At 61.4% G+C, this 18,964-nt stretch overlaps 1 protein-coding gene across 2 annotated transcripts in view; it reads left to right on the top strand.

Moving 5' to 3' along the window:
* The window catches only part of AK1 (adenylate kinase 1), a 189,498-nt gene that overhangs the window by 35,283 nt on the left and 135,251 nt on the right, over positions 1-18,964 (top strand). Inside the window, exon 1 of one of the 2 annotated variants that reach the window (XM_085614142.1) lies at positions 12,362-12,577. The exons of the other annotated variant lie outside the window; for it this stretch is intronic. Within the exon in view, the coding sequence (XP_085470268.1) occupies positions 12,508-12,577 (70 nt within the window). The 5' untranslated portion in view covers positions 12,362-12,507. Of the gene's footprint in view, positions 1-12,361; positions 12,578-18,964 lie in introns of those variants that run through there. 2 annotated transcript variants of the gene reach the window in all.

Below are 18,964 nucleotides of genomic sequence, written 5' to 3'. Positions count from 1 at the left end.
GACCCACAGGGGCGCACATCTACTACAAACACCAGGTGGACCCACAGGGGCGCAGGTCCACTGCAGACACCAGGTGGACCCACAGGGGCGCACGTCTACTAACAGACACCAGGTGGACCCACGGGGGCGCACATCTACTACAGACACCAGGTGGACCCACAGGGGCGCACATCTACTGCAGACACCAGGGAGCCACACAGGGGCACACGTCTACTCCAGACACCAGGGAGCCACACAGGGGGTGCACGTCTACTGCAGACACCAGGTGGACCCACAGGGGCGCACGTCTACTAACAGACACCAGGTGGTCCCACGGGGGCGCACATCTACTACAGACACCAGGTGGACCCACAGGGGCGCACATCTACTGCAGACACCAGGGAGCCACACAGGGGGCGCATGTCTACTCCAGACACCAGGAAGACACACAGGGGGCGCACGTCTACTGCAAACACCAGGTGGACCCACGGGGCGCACGTCTACTACAAACACCAGGTGGACCCACAGGGGGACACGTCTACTACAAACACCAGGTGGACCCACAGGGGCGCACATCTACTACAGACACCAGGTGGACCCACAGGGGCGCACGTCTACTCCAGACACCAGGAAGACACACAGGGGCCCCACTTCTACTGCAGACACCAGGTGGACCCACAGGGGCGCACGTATACTGCAGACACCAGATGGACCCACAGGGGGCCCACTTCTACTGCAGATACCAGGTGGATCCACAAGGGCACATGCCTACTGCAGACACCAGGTGGACCCACAGGGGCGCACGTCTACTGCAAACACCAGGTGGACCCACAGGGGCGCACGTCTACTGCAGACACCAGGTGGACCCACAGGGGCACACGGGGCGCACATCTACTGCAGACACCAGGTGGATCCACAGGGGCGCACGTCTACTACAGACACAAGGTGGACCCACAGAGGCGCATGTCTACTGCAGACACCAGGTGGACCCACAGGGGCGCACGTCTACTACAGACACCAGGTGGGCACACAGGGGGCGCACTTCTACTGCAGACACTAGGTGGACCCACAGGGGGCGCACGTCTACTGCAGACACCAGTTGGACCTACGGGGGCACACGTCTACTGCTGACCAGGGAGACCCACAGGGGTCGCACGTCTACTGCAACACCAGGGAGACCTACAGGGGGCACACGTCTACTGCAGAAACCAGGTGGATCCACAGGGGCGCACGTCTACTGCAGACACCAGGGAGACCCACAGGGGACGTCCACTGCAGACAATAGGTGGACCCACGGCGGCGCACGTCTATTGCGGACACCAGGTTGATCCACAGGGGCGCACTGTTGGACCCGGCCCTCGTAACATAGTCAGACCTGACCCCTGCACCTCACACCAGCCCCGAGCCCCTGGCCTAGCCGATCCTTCCCACCAGAACACACGCACCCGACCCGGACTTCCCCCGTCCATAGGCCTTCCTCCTTCGGCCACCCCGGGCCCGCGTGCCCACTGCATGCACCAAGATGGCCGCCCGGCCCCAGCGCGACCCTAGCCTACAGGCGCCACTCTGGCTGGAGGACATCGCGCCCCCCTTGGGATGAGAGAGGGAGGATCAGTTCCATCACACCTCTGCGCTTCCCTGGGACGGTGAGTTTCGATTGACCTGCCGGCCTCCCTGAGGGCTGGCTCCACGCCTGCTGGGTGTCTGGGGCTCCTCCCGACCCGGCCCTGAAAGGATCAAAGGACAATGGCAGGAAACCCCCAACAAGCGACCCCCAGGTGACAAGACCCCTGCCTGCACAGACTCCGGACATCAAAGAGGAGTCACCCTATAACAAGGGGTGCTCTGGGACTGTCCGGCAGATTCGCCTTGGAACCACCTGAGCCCTGCTGAGTGACTCGCGGCTCCCTGAAAGATCGTAAGACCTCCGAACTTGTGCTTGAGCCCTGCTGTGTGACTCGCGGCTCCCTGAAGATCGTAAGACCTCCGAACTCGTGCTTGAGTACTGCTGAGTGACTCGCGGCTCCCTGAAGATCGTAAGACCTCCGAACTTATGTTTGAGCCCTGCAGAGTGACTCCCGGCTCCCTGAAGATCGTAAGACCTCCGAACTTATGCTTGAGCCCTGCTGAGTGACTCGCGGCTCCCTGAAGATCGTAAGACCTCCGAACTTGTGCTTGAGCCCTGCTGAGTGACTCGCGGCTCCCTGAAGATCGTAAGACCTCCGAACTTGTACTCGAGCCTGCTGAGTATCTCGTAGTGCCCACAGACTCCCTTGGTCCCGCCGGACCCCACGACGACAAGCGTATCCCCCAGCTCGAGGATTGTGAGCTGTGCGCCGGACACGCTCCTGCATTTGATCCATTCCCCCCAAAGACTGTCCCGCTACCTCCTAACCCCCCTCCAAGACTTTGTGAGCCCGCGCTCCACTTGTATATATATTGCCTTGCGGATCATAAAGATCTTACCACTCCGATCTGATAAAGATTTGCTCTTAAGAACTCTCGGTGTTGTGTCTCTTTGTCGTGTGGTGCCGAGTGTACGATCCTAGATACGAGATTCCTCCCCTGAGGAGTCTCCCGCCAGTGCCCAGCTACGATACCTCAAGGGTTGGTCTCAGGCCAGTCAGGGCCCCCTCCGAGCCCCTCTGAGGTCGCCTTCTAACATTGGTGGCAAGCGACGGGATTCGGGCCCATAATCTAGAGATCGTACCGTGAACGGCTGACGCACTACAGACAAAGATGGCAGAAGGAAGCGCCGTGGTTCTCGTAGAAGACGACGCCAGCACCGTGTTCCAGGTGGAACAGCTGGAAGAGTACACTCACAGGGAACTAAAGCAATTCTGTAAGGAACTCAGAGTCGCTACCACTGGTCTCAACACCAAAGAAGATATGCAAAAGGCACTGAAAGCTTGGGTGGATTCTGGAGCCTCCCGCCCAGAAGGAGCGGTGGAGCCCCACGACGAAGCAGGACCCTCCCAAGGAGAACGCAGCAGCAACCAGGTGCGAGGCTTCGTACCAGACGGGGGCCTATCCCCGGAGGAACTCGCAAACAGAGAAAAAAGTCGCCATCACGAGCTCGAATTAGCCAAACTCAAAATTGAGGGCGAATTGAAATTAGCCGAGAAAAAGCTAGCCGTAGAACAGTTGCGAGTGCAAGGAGAACTGGAGGAGAAGAAACTCCAACGAGAACACGAGGGAAGGAGACTTCAACTAGAACATGAACGCAGCTTGAAGGAGATAGAACTGAAAGCAAGAAGCAAGAAGCGAAGAAGCGCGGCCCCCGGGGAACCGGGAGGCGGCCGCCCCGACGGAACAGAAGGTCCACATCCCCAAGGATGTGGTCAAGGAATATTACAAGATTGATGACATTCAGCAGTGGTTTCGGGCTTACGAGGTCGCCATGACCTCCCATGGGGTCCCGCAGAAGGATTGGGGGGCTGGGCTATGGGGACGGTTCCTGAGCGAAGGGAGAGACACCCTGCTCGACCTACCCACCTCCATGCAGACCTCCTATGAACACATGAAAGCGGCCCTCCTCACAAGGTACGGCCTCACCCCGGAGATGTACCGCCAGCGGTTCCGGGACTGCAGGAAGATCCCGGGTACCACCTGGGTGGAATATGTGAATTTCTTCAGCCGTGCCTTCGATGGGTGGATCAAGGGCAGCAAGGTAACCACCCTGGAAGAACTAACTGACCTTATGTTATGGGAACACCTTGCTGCCAACTGCTTTGTGGAACTACGCCAGCATCTGCTCGACAGCAAGCTCACGGACCCGAGAAAGCTGGCTGTCGAGGCGGATCGCTGGACCAACACCCGGGTCTCCCGGGGCCCTGTAGGAGAGTACCCCCGAGCCAGTCAGGGACCACCCCGCCAGAGAGGGGGGGGGAAACCAGGGAGGGCAGAGAGAGCCCCAGACTAGTCCCCCGAAGTCCCAACCTCCGCCTTTCCCGGCACCCCCACCAGCTGTATCCGGCCCCCCCCTGAGACGGGGGCACCGGGTAACCATCACTTGTTTCCGTTGCCAGAAGCCCGGGCATTACGCCAACGACCCTGAATGCCCCATGGCCCCACGCACCAACCAGGCAGCACCCCCCGCTAGACAGATAGCCAATGTAGCCCTGGGGGAGGAGGTTGAGGAGGCCGAGGAGTGGGAACCAGCCGCTATGGCCCTAGTGTCCTTAGGGGATAGGGAGATGGTCCCTGGGAGCCTCCTGCCCTCTAACACAAAGAAATATGGCCAGCTCGTCACGATCAATGGCCACCAAGTAGAAGCCCTCCGCGACACCGGGGCCAGCATCACTGGTGTCCTCAGCCATTTAGTCCACGAGGACCAGGTCCTCCCCAACGTATTTTGCCCTGTCATTTCAGCCGACAACACAGAAAGCCTATGTAAGGTAGCCCTGGTGCCCTTCGAGTGGGGAAGGGTGGTCGGTAAACTGAAGGTCGCAGTGAGAACATCCCAGCCCGTCGACTGTCTCCTGGGGAACGACCTGGAAAGTTCCCCCTGGGGGCAAGTTGAGCGCAAGACCCACCTAGGGATGATGGGCCTCCCTGAGTGGGTGTGCGCCACCACTCGATCCATGGCGGCTCGACTGACCCCCCTGAGGGACGTCGACGACGCCCCGACCCCTGAAGATGGGATGGTCCCAGCCGAGGGCCCCCACATCCCCCCACCGGAAGAGTCGCTCGCCAGTAACGACCCGCCGCCTTCCGACTCCACCTCAGACACCGAGTTAGGCGATCTGCCTGAATTAGCACAGTGGCGCCACGAAGGGTGCCCCTCCCGAGAGGAGTTCTGCCGAGAGCAGGCTACCTGTCCCTCCCTGGTCGGGCCCCGGCAACAGGCAGAGGCCCAGGCCGCAGGCGACCAGACGGGGACGCACCGGGTCTATTGGGAGAATGACCTTCTGTACAGCGAACAGAAGTCGGTGGAGCTAGGGTCCGGCCGGGTGCTGGTGGTACCACTACGCTTCCGAAACCTCCTCCTGGGCTTGGCCCACGACGTCCCCCTCGCAGGCCACTTGGGTCAGGACAAAACATACAGTCGCCTCGTGACTCACTTCTACTGGCCTAGAATGAAAGCAGATGTAGAAGCCCACTGCAAGTCCTGTCCCACATGCCAGGCCAGTGGGAAGAGTGGAGGGAAGCGCAAGGCTCCCCTCCAGCCCTTCCCTGTCGTCAGTACCCCTTTTGAGCGGGTCGGGATCGACATTGTGGGACCTCTGGACCCCCCAACTTCCCAGGGGCACCGGTTCATCCTCGTCCTGGTGGACCATGCCACTCGTTACCCTGAGGCCATTCTCCTGCGCACCGTTACGGCCCCCGTGGTGGGCCGGGCGCTGATGGGGATCTTCTCCCGCATGGGTTTTCCCCGCGAGGTCGTGAGCGATCGCGGGACCAACTTTATCTCCCGATACATGAGGTCCTTATGGCAACAGTGCGGGGTGTCCTACAAGTTCACCACCCCGTACCACCCCCAAGGAAACGGCCTGGTAGAGCGGTTTAACCGGACTCTGAAGGGGATGATCGCGGGCCTGGAAGAGCCCCTCCGGCGTAAGTGGGACCTCCTGCTCCCCTGCCTCCTATTCGCATACCGAGAAGTTCCCCAGAAATCCTTGGGTTTCAGCCCCTTCGAGTTACTCTACGGGCACCCCGTCAGGGGGCCCCTCAGCCTGGTCAAAGAAGAGTGGGAGGCGGCGCCCCGAGGCACCCCCCGAGACGTGTTCCGTTACGTCCTGACCCTCCGCAATCAGACTAGGAGGTTCCGGGAATTGGCAGAGGCCAATCTGGAGGCGAGTCAGGAGGAGATGAAGCGCTGGTACGACCAGAACGCCGCACTAGTAGAGTTTCAGCCGGGCCAGCTGGTGTGGGTCATGGCCCCCGTGAAACCCTGCGCTCTCCAGGATAAATGGACCGGGCCCTTCAAAGTAGTTGAGCGAAAGAGCCCGGTCACGTACTTGGTAGACGTCCAGTCACCCCGGGACCCCCTCCGGGTCCTCTACGTGAACCGCCTCAAGCCCCACTTTGTGCGGACAGAGCTGAGCCTCCTACTGGCCACTGACGATGGGTCCGAAGAAGAGTCGGATCCTCTCCCGGATCTTCTATGCACCAAGGAGAGGGACGGCTCCGTAGAAGGAGTGAACCTCTCCCCGTCTCTCACGCCCCAGCAACGTGAGGATTGCCGCCAGCTCCTAGGGCAGTTTCCGGACCTTTTCTCCCTGGTCCCCAAGGTCACCGACTGGTGTGTCCATGACGTGGATACCGGAGACAGCCCACCAGTGAGACACCGAGCCTACCGAGTCCCCGATCGGGTCCGGTCCTGTATCCAAGCCGAAGTCTCGAAAATGTTGACCCTAGGCGTGATCGAACCCTCAGACAGCCCCTGGGCCGGCCCCGTGGTCCTGGTCCCAAAAGCAGCCGCCCCCGGGGTCGCCCCGGAACTCCGCTTTTGCGTGGACTACCGGGGACTCAATGAGGTCACCCGAGCCGATGCCCACCCCATTCCCCGAGCCGACGAGCTCATTGACCGGCTCGGAGCTGCACGGTTCCTCAGCACCTTCGATCTCACCTGCGGCTACTGGCAAATTGCGCTCACAGAGGGAGCCAAGGAGCGGTCCGCCTTCTCCACCCCGGATGGGCACTATCGCTTTCGCGTAATGCCCTTCGGGATGAAAAATGCCCCGGCCACCTTCCAGCGACTGGTAAATAGAGTCCTGGCCGGGCCGGAAAAATTCAGCGCTGCATATCTCGACGATATTGCAGTTTTTAGTTCCGAATGGAGTGAGCACCTCCAACACCTCCGGAGGGTGCTAACCGCCCTACGCCAGGCGGGCCTCACCGTGAAAGCCAGCAAATGCCAGATTGGGCAAGGTTCAGTAACCTACCTGGGGCACCAGGTCGGAAGCGGGCAGGTCGCCCCTCTACAGCCCAAAATCGACGCCATCCTAGCCTGGGAACCCCCCACCACCCAAACAGAGGTCCGAGCCTTTCTGGGCCTCACGGGCTACTATCGGAGATTCATCCGGAATTACGGCAGCCTGGTCGGTCCCCTCACGGGACTCACGTCCAAGAAGCAGCCCAAGAAGATACAGTGGTCCCCTGCCTGCCAAGAGGCGTTCAATGCCCTGAAAACGGCCATGTGTACGGCCCCCGTCCTCCAGGCCCCCGACTACTCCAAAGAGTTTGTGGTACAAACTGATGCCTCCGAGCATGGCATCGGGGCCGTCCTCTCCCAAGTAAATGACCAGGGTCTGGACCAGCCCATGGCCTTCCTCAGCCGAAGGCTGTTGCCCTGGGAACAGAGATGGAGTACCATCGAGCGCGAGGCGTTCGCAGTAGTCTGGGCCCTCAAGAAACTACGCCCTTACCTGTTCGGCACCCATTTCAGGGTCCAGACCGACCATCGCCCCTTGCGATGGCTCATGCAGATGCGAGGAGAAAACCCCAAGCTTCTGCGGTGGTCAATCTCCCTCCAGGGGATGGATTTCACCGTGGAACATCGCCCTGGTACGGACCACGCCAACGCCGATGGCCTCTCCCGGTTCTTCCGCCTCAGCGAAGAGAACCCCCAAGAACATGGGTAGTTCTCTCCGGCTTTCAGCTGGGGGGGACGCGTGTTGGACCCGGCCCTCGTAACATAGTCAGACCTGACCCCTGCACCTCACACCAGCCCCGAACCCCTGGCCTAGCCGATCCTTCCCACCAGAACACACGCACCCGACCCGGACTTCCCCCGTCCATAGGCCTTCCTCCTTCGGCCACCCCGGGCCCGCGTGCCCACTGCATGCACCAAGATGGCCGCCCGGCCCCAGCGCGACCCTAGCCTACAGGCGCCACTCCGGCTGGAGGACATCGCGCCCCCCTTGGGATGAGAGAGGGAGGAGCAGTTCCATCACACCTCTGCGCTTCCCTGGGACGGTGGGTTTCGATCGACCTGCCGGCCTCCCTGAGGGCTGGCTCCACGCCTGCTGGGTGTCTGGGGCTCCTCCCGACCCGGCCCTGAAAGGATCAAAGGACAATGGCAGGAAACCCCCAACAAGCGACCCCCAGGTGACAAGACCCCTGCCTGCACAGACTCCGGACATCAAAGAGGAGTCGCCCTATAACAAGGGGTGCTCTGGGACTGTCCGGCAGATTCGCCTTGGAACCACCTGAGCCCTGCTGAGTGACTCGCGGCTCCCTGAAAGATCGTAAGACCTCCGAACTTGTGCTTGAGCCCTGCTGAGTGACTCGCGGCTCCCTGAAGATTGTAAGACCTCCGAACTCGTGCTTGAGCCCTGCTGAGTGACTCGCGGCTCCCTGAAGATCTTAAGACCTCCGAACTTATGCTTGAGCCCTGCTGAGTGACTCGCGGCTCCCTGAAGATCGTAAGACCTCCGAACTTATGCTTGAGCCCTGCTGAGTGACTCGCGGCTCCCTGAAGATTGTAAGACCTCCGAACTTGTACTCGAGCCTGCTGAGTATCTCGCAGTGCCCACAGACCCCCTTGGTCCCGCCGGACCCCACGACGACAAGCGTATCCCCCAGCTCGAGGATTGTGAGCTGTGCGCCGGATACGCTCCTGCATTTGATCCATTCCCCCCAAAGACTGTCCCGCTACCTCCTAACCCCCCTCCAAGACTTTGTGAGCCCGCGCTCCACTTGTATATATATTGCCTTGCGGATCATAAAGATCTTACCACTCCGATCTGATAAAGATTTGCTCTTAAGAACTCTCGGTGTTGTGTCTCTTTGTCGTGTGGTGCCGAGTGTACGATCCTAGATACGAGATTCCTCCCCTGAGGAGTCTCCCGCCAGTGCCCGGCTACGATACCTCGAGGGTTGGTCTCAGGCCAGTCAGGGCCCCCTCCGGGCCCCTCTGAGGTCGCCTTCTAACACGCACGTTTACTGCAAACACCAGGGAGACCCACAGTGGGCGCACGTCTACTCCAGGGAGACCCACCGGGGGCGTACTTCTACTTCAGAAACCAGGTGGACCCACAGGGGGCGCACTTCTACAGCAGACACCAGGAAGACCAACAGGGGGAGCAGTTCTATTGCAGAACCCGGTGGACCCACAGGGGTCCACGTCTACTACAGACACCAGGAAGACCAACAGGGGGCGCATTTCTACTGCAGACACCAGGTGGACCCACAGGGGCGCACGTCTACTAACAGACACCAGGTAGACCCACAGGGGGCGCAAGTCTACTGCAGAAACCAGGTGGACCCACAGGGGCGCACATCTACTGCAGACACCAGGTGGACCCACAGGGGGCGCACGTCTACTGCGGACAAGGGAGACCCACAGGGGTCGTACATCTACTGCAGAAACCAGGTGGACACACAGGGGCGCACATCTACTGCAGACACCAGGTGGACCCACAGGGGGCGCACGTCTACTGCAGACACCATGGAGACCCACAGGGGGCGCAGGTCCACTGCAGACACCAGGGAGACCCACAGGGGGCACAAGTGTACTGCAGACACCAGGTGGACCCACAGGGGGCGCACGTCTACTGCAGACACCATGGAGACCCACAGGGGGCGCAGGTCCACTGCAGACACCAGGGAGACCCACAGGGGGCACACGTGTACTGCAAACACCAGGGAGACCCACAGGGGGCGCACATCTACTGTAGAAACTAGTGGGGGCACACGTCTACTGCAGACCCCAGGAAGAGCCACAGGGAGCGCACATCTATTGCAGACACGAGGGAGACCCACAGAGGGAGCACGTCTATTGCAGACACGAGGGAGACCCACAGGGGGCGCACGTCTATTGCAGACACGAGGGAGACCCACAGGGGGCGCACATCTATTGCAGACACGAGGGAGACCCACAGAGGGAGCACGTCTATTGCAGACACGAGGGAGACCCACAGGGGGCGCACGTCTACTGCAGACCCCAGGAAGAGCCACAGGGGGCGCACGTCTATTGCAGACACGAGGGAGACCCACAGGGGGCACACGTCTATTGCAGACACGAGGGAGACCCACAGGGGGCGCACGTCTATTGCAGACACGAGGGAGACCCACAGGGGGTGCACGTTTACTGCAGACACGAGGGAGACCCACAGGGGGCGCACGTCTATTGCAGACACGAGGGAGACCCACAGGGGGTGCACGTTTACTGCAGACATGAGGGAGACCCACAGGGGGCGCACGTTTACGGACGACACCATGGAGACCCACAGGGGGCGCTCTTCTACTGCAGACACCAGGGAGACCCACAGTGGGCGCAGGTCACTGCAAACACATGAGACCGACAGGGGTCCCACGTCTACTGTAGACACTAGGGGGGTGCACGTCTACTTCAGACACCAGGAAGACCCACAGGGGGCAGACGTCTACTGCAGACACCAGCGAGCCCCACACGAAGCTCACGTCTACTCCAGGGAGACCCACAGGGGGCGCACGTATACTGCAGACACCTGGGAGACCCACAGGGGGTGCTCTTCTACTGCAGACAAAAGGCAGACCCACAGGGGGCGCACGTCTGCTGCAGACACCAGGAGTCCCGCACGGGGTGCACATCTACTCCAGGGAGACCCACCGGGGCGCACGTCTACTGCAGACACCAGTGAGACCCACAGGGGGCGCATACCTACTGCAGACATCAGGGAGACCCACAGGGGGCGCACGTCTACTGCAGACACCTGTGAGGCCCACAGGGGGCGCACGTCTACTCCAGGGTGACCCGTAGGGGTCGCAGATCTACTCCAGGGAGACCCACAGGGGGCGCACGTCTACTGCAGAGACCAGGGAGACCCACAGGAGGCGCTCATCTACTGCAGACACCAGGAAGACCCACAGGGGGCGCATGCCTACTGCATGCATCTGGGAGACCCACAGGGGCCGTTCGTCTACTGCTGACACATGGGAGACCCACAGGGGGGCGCACGTCTACTGCAGACACCAGGGGGACCCACAGGGGGCGCATGCCTAATGCAGACACCTGGGAGACCCACAGGGGGCGCATGCCTACTGCAGACATCTGGTAGACCCACAGGGGGCGCACGTCTACTTCAGACAACAGAGAGACCCACAGGGGGCGCATGTCTACTGCAGACACCAGGGAGTCCCACAGGGGGCGCACGTCTACTGCAGACACCTGGGAGAGCCACAGGGGGCGCATGCCTAATGCAGACACCTGGGAGACCCACAGGGGGCGCATGCCTACTGCAGACATCTGGTAGACCCACAGGGGGCGCACGTCTACTTCAGACAACAGAGAGACCCACAGGGGGCGCATGTCTACTGCAGACACCAGGGAGTCCCACAGGGGGCGCACGTCTACTGCAGACACCTGGGAGAGCCACAGGGGGCGCACGTCTACTGCTGACACATGGGAGACCCACAGGAGGCGCACGTCTACTGCAGACACCAGGAAGATCCACAGGGGGGCGCACGTCTACTGCAGACACCAGGGGGACCCACAGGGGGCGCATGCCTACTTCAGACACCTGGGAGACACACAGGGGGCGCATGCCTACTGCAGACATCAGGTAGACCCACAGGGGGCGCACATCTACTTCAGACAACAGAGAGACCCACAGGGGGCGCACGTCTACTGCAGACACCAGGGAGACCCATAGGGGGCGCATGCCTACTGCAGACATCAGGGCGTCCCACAGGGGCCCACGTCTACTCCATGGTGAACCACAGGGGGCGCACACCTCCTTGTTACAGACCGCTCACCCCATGGACTCCCCAGGGGGTCACACCGTACTCCGAGTCCTTCTGTGGCCCCCTCCCACACAACGTGTCCCGGTTTCATGTTTGCCTGAGTTTCTTCAGGGGGTTGAGGTGGCTGGTGGCCCTACTCTACGTTGGGGGGGGGGGGGCAGCGTGGGCTGTGGGTGGGGGTCATCCCTGTCATGCTACAGCCTCTGGTGGCGTCGGAGGGGTCATGCCTGCCTCCTCAGGCCATGGAGTGCCCGAGCTTCGGGTGGGTAGTGTAGGTACCGCCGAGGGAGGGGGGAGGGCAGAGTGTTGGGGTGCCCTGTCCCTGAGCGCAGCGCAGCGCACCCCCTTCCCTCACACACAGGATGAGGCTCAGAGGCGGCCCTGCCCCACACAGGGTGTGTTTAGAGGGAGGGGGCCCTGGGGGGGGGGGGGGTGGGTGGGTAGTGTAGGACGCCGGGCCCGAGGGCCTGCTGGGGCCACAGATGGGCAGGGCAGTGGTGTAATACGACTCCCCGCAGCCCCCGAATTGCAGGGGGGGGGGGGGGTTCAGCTAATGTGCTAAAGTGCTGGGTGGTGGGTCAGGGAGGGGCCCCCTCAAGTCTTGTCACGCCACCAGGGCAGGGCTCCCTCACAACCGTATCCATGGCGACGGCTGCGCCGCACTGACCACAGGCCTGTCATTAGACAGACCGAAGGGCCGGAGAGGCAGACAGGGAGGGCCAGCAGCAACAGGCAGCACCGAGCAGACGAGCCCTGTGACCTGCGGCACATCGCGGCAGCAGCATCAGGGGGTACCCCTAGCGCAGGGCAGCCGGGCCGAGCCGGGTTCATACCAGAGGGGACACCACGACCACCAGCATGGCCGCGGCCAAAGCCAAGGACGCGCAAAAGGCCAAGGTGCCCATCAAAGACAGCGACCCGCGAGCAGGTACCCCCAGAGGGCAGGGCTGGAGGGCATCGAAGGCAGGGCACCAAGGACAGGACACCGAGGGCAGGGCTGGAGGGCACTGAGGGCAGGGCACCAAGGGCAGGGCTGGAGGACAGGGCACCGAGGGCAGGACACCAAGGGCAGGGCTGGAGGGCAGGGCACCAAGGGCAGGGCACCAAGGGCAGGGCTGGAGGGCAGGGCACTGAGGGTAGGGCTGGAGGGCAGGGCACGAGGGCAGGACACCAAGGGCAGGGCTGGAGGGCAGGGCAACGAGGGCAGGGCACCGAGGACAGGACACCGAGGGCAGGGCTGGAGAGCAGGGCACCGAGGGCATGGCACCGAGAGCAGGGCACCAAGGGCAGGGCTGGAGGGCAGGGCACTGAGGGTAGGGATGGAGGGCAGGGCACGAGGGCAGGACACCAAGGGCAGGGCTGGAGGGCAGGACACCAAGGGCAGGGCTGGAGGATAGGGCACCGTGGGCAGGGCACCGAGGGCAGGACACCAAGTGTCGGGCTGGAGGGCAGGGCACCGAGGGCAGGGCACCGAGGGCAGGGCTGGAGGGCAGGGCACTGAGGGTAGGGCTGGAGGGCACTGAGAGCAGGGCTGGAGGGCACCAAGGCCACGGCTGGAGGGTAACGAGGGCAGGGCTGGGGGGCACTGAGGGCAGGGCTGGAGGGCAGGGCTGGAGGGCAGGGCACTGAGGGCAGGGCTGGAGGGCACTGAGGGCAGGGCTCGGGGGCACTGAGGGCAGGGCTGGAGAGCACCGAGGGCAGCGCTGGAGGGCACCTGAGGGTAGGGCTGGAGGGACCCCGAGGGTGGGGCTGGAAGGCACCTGAGGGCAGGGCTGGAGGGTACCGAGTGCAGGGCTGGGGGGCACTGAGGGCAGGGCTGGAGGGCAGGGCTGGAGGGCACTGAGGGCAGGCCTGAGGGGCACTGAGGGCAGAGCACTGAGGGCAGGGCTGGAGGGCACCGAGGGCAGGGCTGGAGGGCACCGAGGGCAGCGCTGGAGGACACCTGAGGGTACGCCTGGAGGGGCCCTGAGGGTGGGGCTGGAGGGCACCTGAGGGCAGGGCTGGAGGGTACCGAGGGCAGGGCTGGAGGACACTGAGGGCAGGGCTAGAGGGCACAGAGGGCAGGGCTGGAGGGCACCAAGGGTAGGGCTAGAGGGCACCGAGGGCAATGCGGGGGGCCCCAAGGGCAGGGCACTGAGGGCAGGGATGGAGGGCACCTGAGGGCAGGGCACCAAGGGCAGGACTGGAGGGCACCGAGGGCAGGGCTGAAGGGCACCTGATGGCAGGGCTGGAGGGCACCGAGGGAAGGGCTGGTGGGGCCCCTGGGGGTAGGACTGGAGGGCACCGAGTGCAGGGCTGGGGGGCACCAAGTGCAGGGCACTGAGGGCAGGGCTGGAGGGCACTGAGGGCAGGGCTGGAGGAGACTCAGGGCAGAGCAGGAGGGCACCGAGGGCAAGGCTGGGCGGCAAAGAGGGCTGGGCTGGAGGGCACCGAGGAGAGGGCACCGAGGGCAGGGCACAGAGGGCAGGGCTGGGAGGCACCGAGGGCAGGTCTGGAGGGCCCCGGGCAAAAGGGCAGTGCTGGGGGCTCCTAAGAACGGGGCTGGACGGTCCAGAGAGCAGGGCTGGAGGGCAGGGGTGGAGGGCACCGAGGGGAGGGCTGGTGGAGACCGAGGGTAGGGCATGGAGGGCAGGGGTGGAGGGCACCGAGGGGAGGGCTGGTGGAGACCGAGGGTAGGGCATTGAGGGCAGGGCTGGAGGGCACAAAGGGTAGGGCTGGAGGGGTACTGAGGGTAGGGCTGGAGGGCACCGAGGGTAGTGCTGGAGGGCACCGAGCGTAGTGCTGGAGGGCACCGAGGGTAGTGCTGGAGGGGCACCAAGGATAGGGCTGGAGAGGCCAGAGAGCAGGGCTGGAGGGTCCAGATACCAGGGCTGGAGGGGAACCGAGGGCAGGGCACCGAGGGCAGGTCTGGAGGGCTTAGAGGGCAGGGCTGGAGGGCCTGAGGGCAAGACTGGAGGGCCCCGAGGGCAGGACTGGAGGGCACCAAGGGCAGGGCTGGAGGGCACCAAGGGCAGGCAACTCGAGGGCAGGGATGGAGGACACCAAGGGCAGGTCTGTAGGACACCCGAGGGTAGGGCTGGAGGGCACCTGAGGGCAGGGCTGCAGGGCATCGAAGGAAGGGCTTGAGGGCACCGAGGTAAGGGCACGGAGGGCAGGGCTGGAGGGCCCCAAGGTCAGGTGGAGGGCACAAAGGTAGGGCTGGAGGGCACCGAGGGTAGGGCTGGAGGGCACCGCGTGAAGGGCTGGAGGGGCACCAAGGGCAGTGCGGAGGGGCAGCGAGGGAAGAGCTGGAGGGGCAACGAGGGCAGGACTGGAGGGCACCAAGGGCAGGGCTGGAGGGCACCAAGGGCAGGCAACTCGAGGGCAGGGATGGAGGACACCAAGGGCAGGGCTGTAGGACACCCGAGGGTAGGGCTGGAGGGCACCTGAGGGCAGGGCTGCAGGGCATCGAAGGAAGGGCTTGAGGGCACCGAGGTAAGGGCACGGAGGGCAGGGCTGGAGGGCCCCAAGGTCAGGTGGAGGGCACAAAGGTAGGGCTGGAGGGCACCGAGGGTAGGGCTGGAGGGCACCGCGTGAAGGGCTGGAGGGGCACCAAGGGCAGTGCAGAGGGGCAGCGAGGGAAGAGCTGGAGGGCAACGAGGGCAGGACTGGAGGTCACCGAGGGCAGGGCTGAAGGGCACCCGTGGGCAGGGCTGGAGGGGCCCAGAGTGAGGGCTGTAGGTCACCGAGGGCAGGGCTGGACGGCACCCATGGGCAGGGCTGGAGGGCACCCAAAGGCAGGGCTAGAAAGCATCCGAGGACAGGGCTGGAGGGCACCCGAGGGCCACTGCAACAGGGAGCATGAGCCAAACCCCTGGGGACCCAACAGATACCAAACCTAGTGTCCAGATGAACTAACTTCAGGGGCCGGGGGCAACTGAGGGTTTGCGGGGTGGACCTACTGAGGGCAACTGAGGGCAACCGAAGGGGAACCAAGTGGAACCAGTGCAATGAGGACCAGAGGGTCCAGCTCCAGGGGCTGGAGGCAACTGAGGGCAACCGAAGAGGGTCCCACTGAGGGCAGCCCAAGAGGAACCCACTGAGGTCAACAGGACCCACTGAGGGCAACCTAAGGAGGACCCACTGAGGGCAAACCAAGAGGGACCCACTGAGGGCACCCCAAGAAGGACCCACTGAGGGCAACAGGGGAAGAATCACAGAGGGCAACCCAAGGAGGACCCACAGAGGGAAACCCAAGGAGGAACCACTGAGGGTAACCCAAGGAGGACCCACGGAGGGTAACCCAAGGAGGAGCAGCTCAGGGTAACCCAAGGAGGAGCCACTGAGGGTAACCCAAGGAGGACTCACTGAGGGCAACCCAAGGAGGACCCACTGAGGGCAACCCAAGAGGGATCCACTAAGGGCAACCCAAGAGAGACCACTGAGGGCAACCCAAGAGGGCCCACTGAGGGCAACCCAAGGAGGACCCACTGAGGGCAACCCAAGAGGGACCCACTGAGAGCAACCCAAGAGGGCCCACTGAGGGCAACCCAAGGAGGACCTGCTGAGGGCACCCGAGGGCAGGGCTGGAGGACACCAAGGGCATGGCTGTAGGACACCCAAGGGTAGGGCTGGAGGGCACCTGAGGGCAGGGCTGTAGGTCACCCAGGGCAGGGCACCCGAGGGCAGGGCTGGAGGAAACCGAGGGCAGGGCTGTAGGACAACCGAGGTTAGGGCTGGAGGGCAACTGAGGGTAGGTGTAGGAGAGTAGGATCTGCTTCACATGCGTACCCCCACTTTTTGCTGGTGTTTCACTGTTTTTCAACCTTAGTCTGGCTGTGGCCCTGCTAATCAGGACCACAGCCTAGCTGCTTCCTCTCTAAAATGGTTTCCATGTACATTAGGTACATATCTAAATGGATTCTGGAGTGCCTTATAAGCCCCTAGTATATGGTATACTATGTACCTAGGGCATAGGTACCTCAGAGACCTACTAGGGGCTGAAGCATGTATTATGCCACCCCTGAGAAGCACTCCAAAATGGCACCACAGGTCTGCCACTGCAGCCTGGGTAAGGGTGTGCTTGCACCCCTTACAATGGTATAGGCTACCTATACCCACCTATATATGCAGACACATATAAATCTATAAGCCACTCCTATGGCAGGCCTTGACATTCCTGACGGCAGAGTGCTTGGTTTTGTGTGAGAGGGTGCCCAAGCATGAGCTGAGCCCCTCTGCAGCTTTCGGAAATACTTCCTTATGGCTGTTCTGTGATACAGCCATACCATATACTCTTAAATGCATTATAACGTCGCGGTAACTGCTGACTTTGGAATGGCTACATTAAAACATGTTGCGTTTGGTGTCAACCGCTTTGGAAGACTACCCCCCCCCCCCCGCCAGTTCTGGCGGCGGGGGTAGCATTCCACCCTTCTAGAGGGAGAGACATGTTCACACTGGTCAAACCCGGTAGGACTTTTCTGAGCCCTGGCATCACAAAATGGATGCCTCTGCCACAGACACGGGTCTGGCCTCCTGCTGCTGACCAAAACTCCGGCAGGGGAGGCCTGGACAATAGGTTTCCTGTCGCAGGGAGGTGTAACCACCTCCCCAGACAGGCAGATGTTTATTGGGGCTGGGTGGGAGCACTCCCTGGTGCTTTGAAGTCCTGCACTGGGGCACATTTGGTGTCCCTATGCATAGTCCAGTTCAAACCGGTTGCAGGGGCTACCTGCCCCTGCTCTGGCACGAAACTGGACAAAGGAAATGGGTGTAACCACCCCTCTTTCCAAACAAACACATAGGTGGGGCCTTAAAGTTAGTCCATCCCCTAAGCTTAGTATAAGTATAGGAATCCAGTCCCTTGGACTTTAGATTACCCTGGACGAAACTCTGCAACATATATCCTGGACATTCGACTTTCTATCACAACTAGAAGATGGAAGAAATCACCCTTGGGCGCAAGGAGTGACTCCCCTGCTTGGCAGGCACCAAAGAAGCAACTGACCGGTCTGCATCGCTGAAGCTCCCGCCGGACGCCGAGGTCTTTGCATCACCAGAGGTGGATTTCCAGACTTCCCTGAGGCTACCCTGAGTCCACAGCAAAGCTGAGGCCGGTGGCTATCGTGGGTGATGTGGAACCGTGACCCCTGGACACCGTGAAATTTTGCAGCATCACTATCTTCCTGGACGTTCTCGAAGTTGTGCTTTGGGCTCCGAGTAGCCCCAGCCTTGAGCACCTCCGGCACCCAAGATTGTTGGCCTCCACTTGAGGAGTGACCCGTGGGCCAGCTTCAAGTGTGACTGCTCGAGGCTCCTTTGCGATCACTAGCCCGTTGGCTAGCAGGTCCCCACTGTTAGAAATGGCGATTTCTGGTTGGCTAAGGCTTGCGCCAAAGTCAGGCAGAAACCACCACTCTAGTCAGGGCAAGGAAGTTACACGCCAAAGATAACCCCTGCTCACCCCCTTGGTAGCTTGGCACGAGCAGTCAGGCTTATCCCGGAGGCAATGTGTAAAGCGTTTGCGCGCGCACCCAGCAACAACACCCAAGGCCCACCACAAAAGAAACTCCACACAAGGTATTCTATAAAAATAGCCTTTGTATTATACACAACACATTAGATAAAAACACACACTCTACAATGTGCCAACAGGCACGGGCAGAATTTACAAGGGATTATATGTACAGGGGACAGGGCCACATGGACCACTGTCAGGAATTAGCACTCTTAGAACATAACACAAGTTACCAAGTGTACATGTAGAACATAACCAGTATCTACTGGCGCAATAATGACCTCAGCGTCATCACACTAGCATTAAGTATAAAACCTATCCTGCATCCATCACCGGGGCATAAATCACATTATGCAATTCTCGCAAGTCTAACGCCTTAGACCTAGCCACCTAAGTATACCTACACTAGGGGCGTACATAACACAGGGAAGTACATTCTCCCTACCATCAACCTAAACAAGGTAAAACAACCTCCTAGGCAGAAATCCTATCTAGAGGTATGAAATACAGGGAGCGCAAAATATACTATACACAGTACATTTCCCAACCCCATAAGCATGAACACAAGGTGCGCAAAACATATTACACCGTACATTTCCTAGCACCAAAATCACATTATAGTCCAGGTTGCGCCAGAACCTAAACGTAGCAGCTGCCCACTACTTGCTGGGCAGCTGGAGACAAGAACAGGGCCTAAACGCTGCAGCTGGCACTAAGTGCTGCGCAGCTGTGGAAGTAAAATGAGGCATGGGCCCTCCAATGGTCCTTGATACACTGTCACAACGTTGGAGCCACCTAGGCTCTAGAAACAATAAT

This window comes from Triturus cristatus, chromosome 1_2, assembly GCF_964204655.1.
Source record: "Triturus cristatus chromosome 1_2, aTriCri1.1, whole genome shotgun sequence".
NCBI lineage: Eukaryota > Metazoa > Chordata > Amphibia > Caudata > Salamandridae > Triturus > Triturus cristatus.
This window is presented reverse-complemented; position numbering and strand designations above follow the sequence as displayed.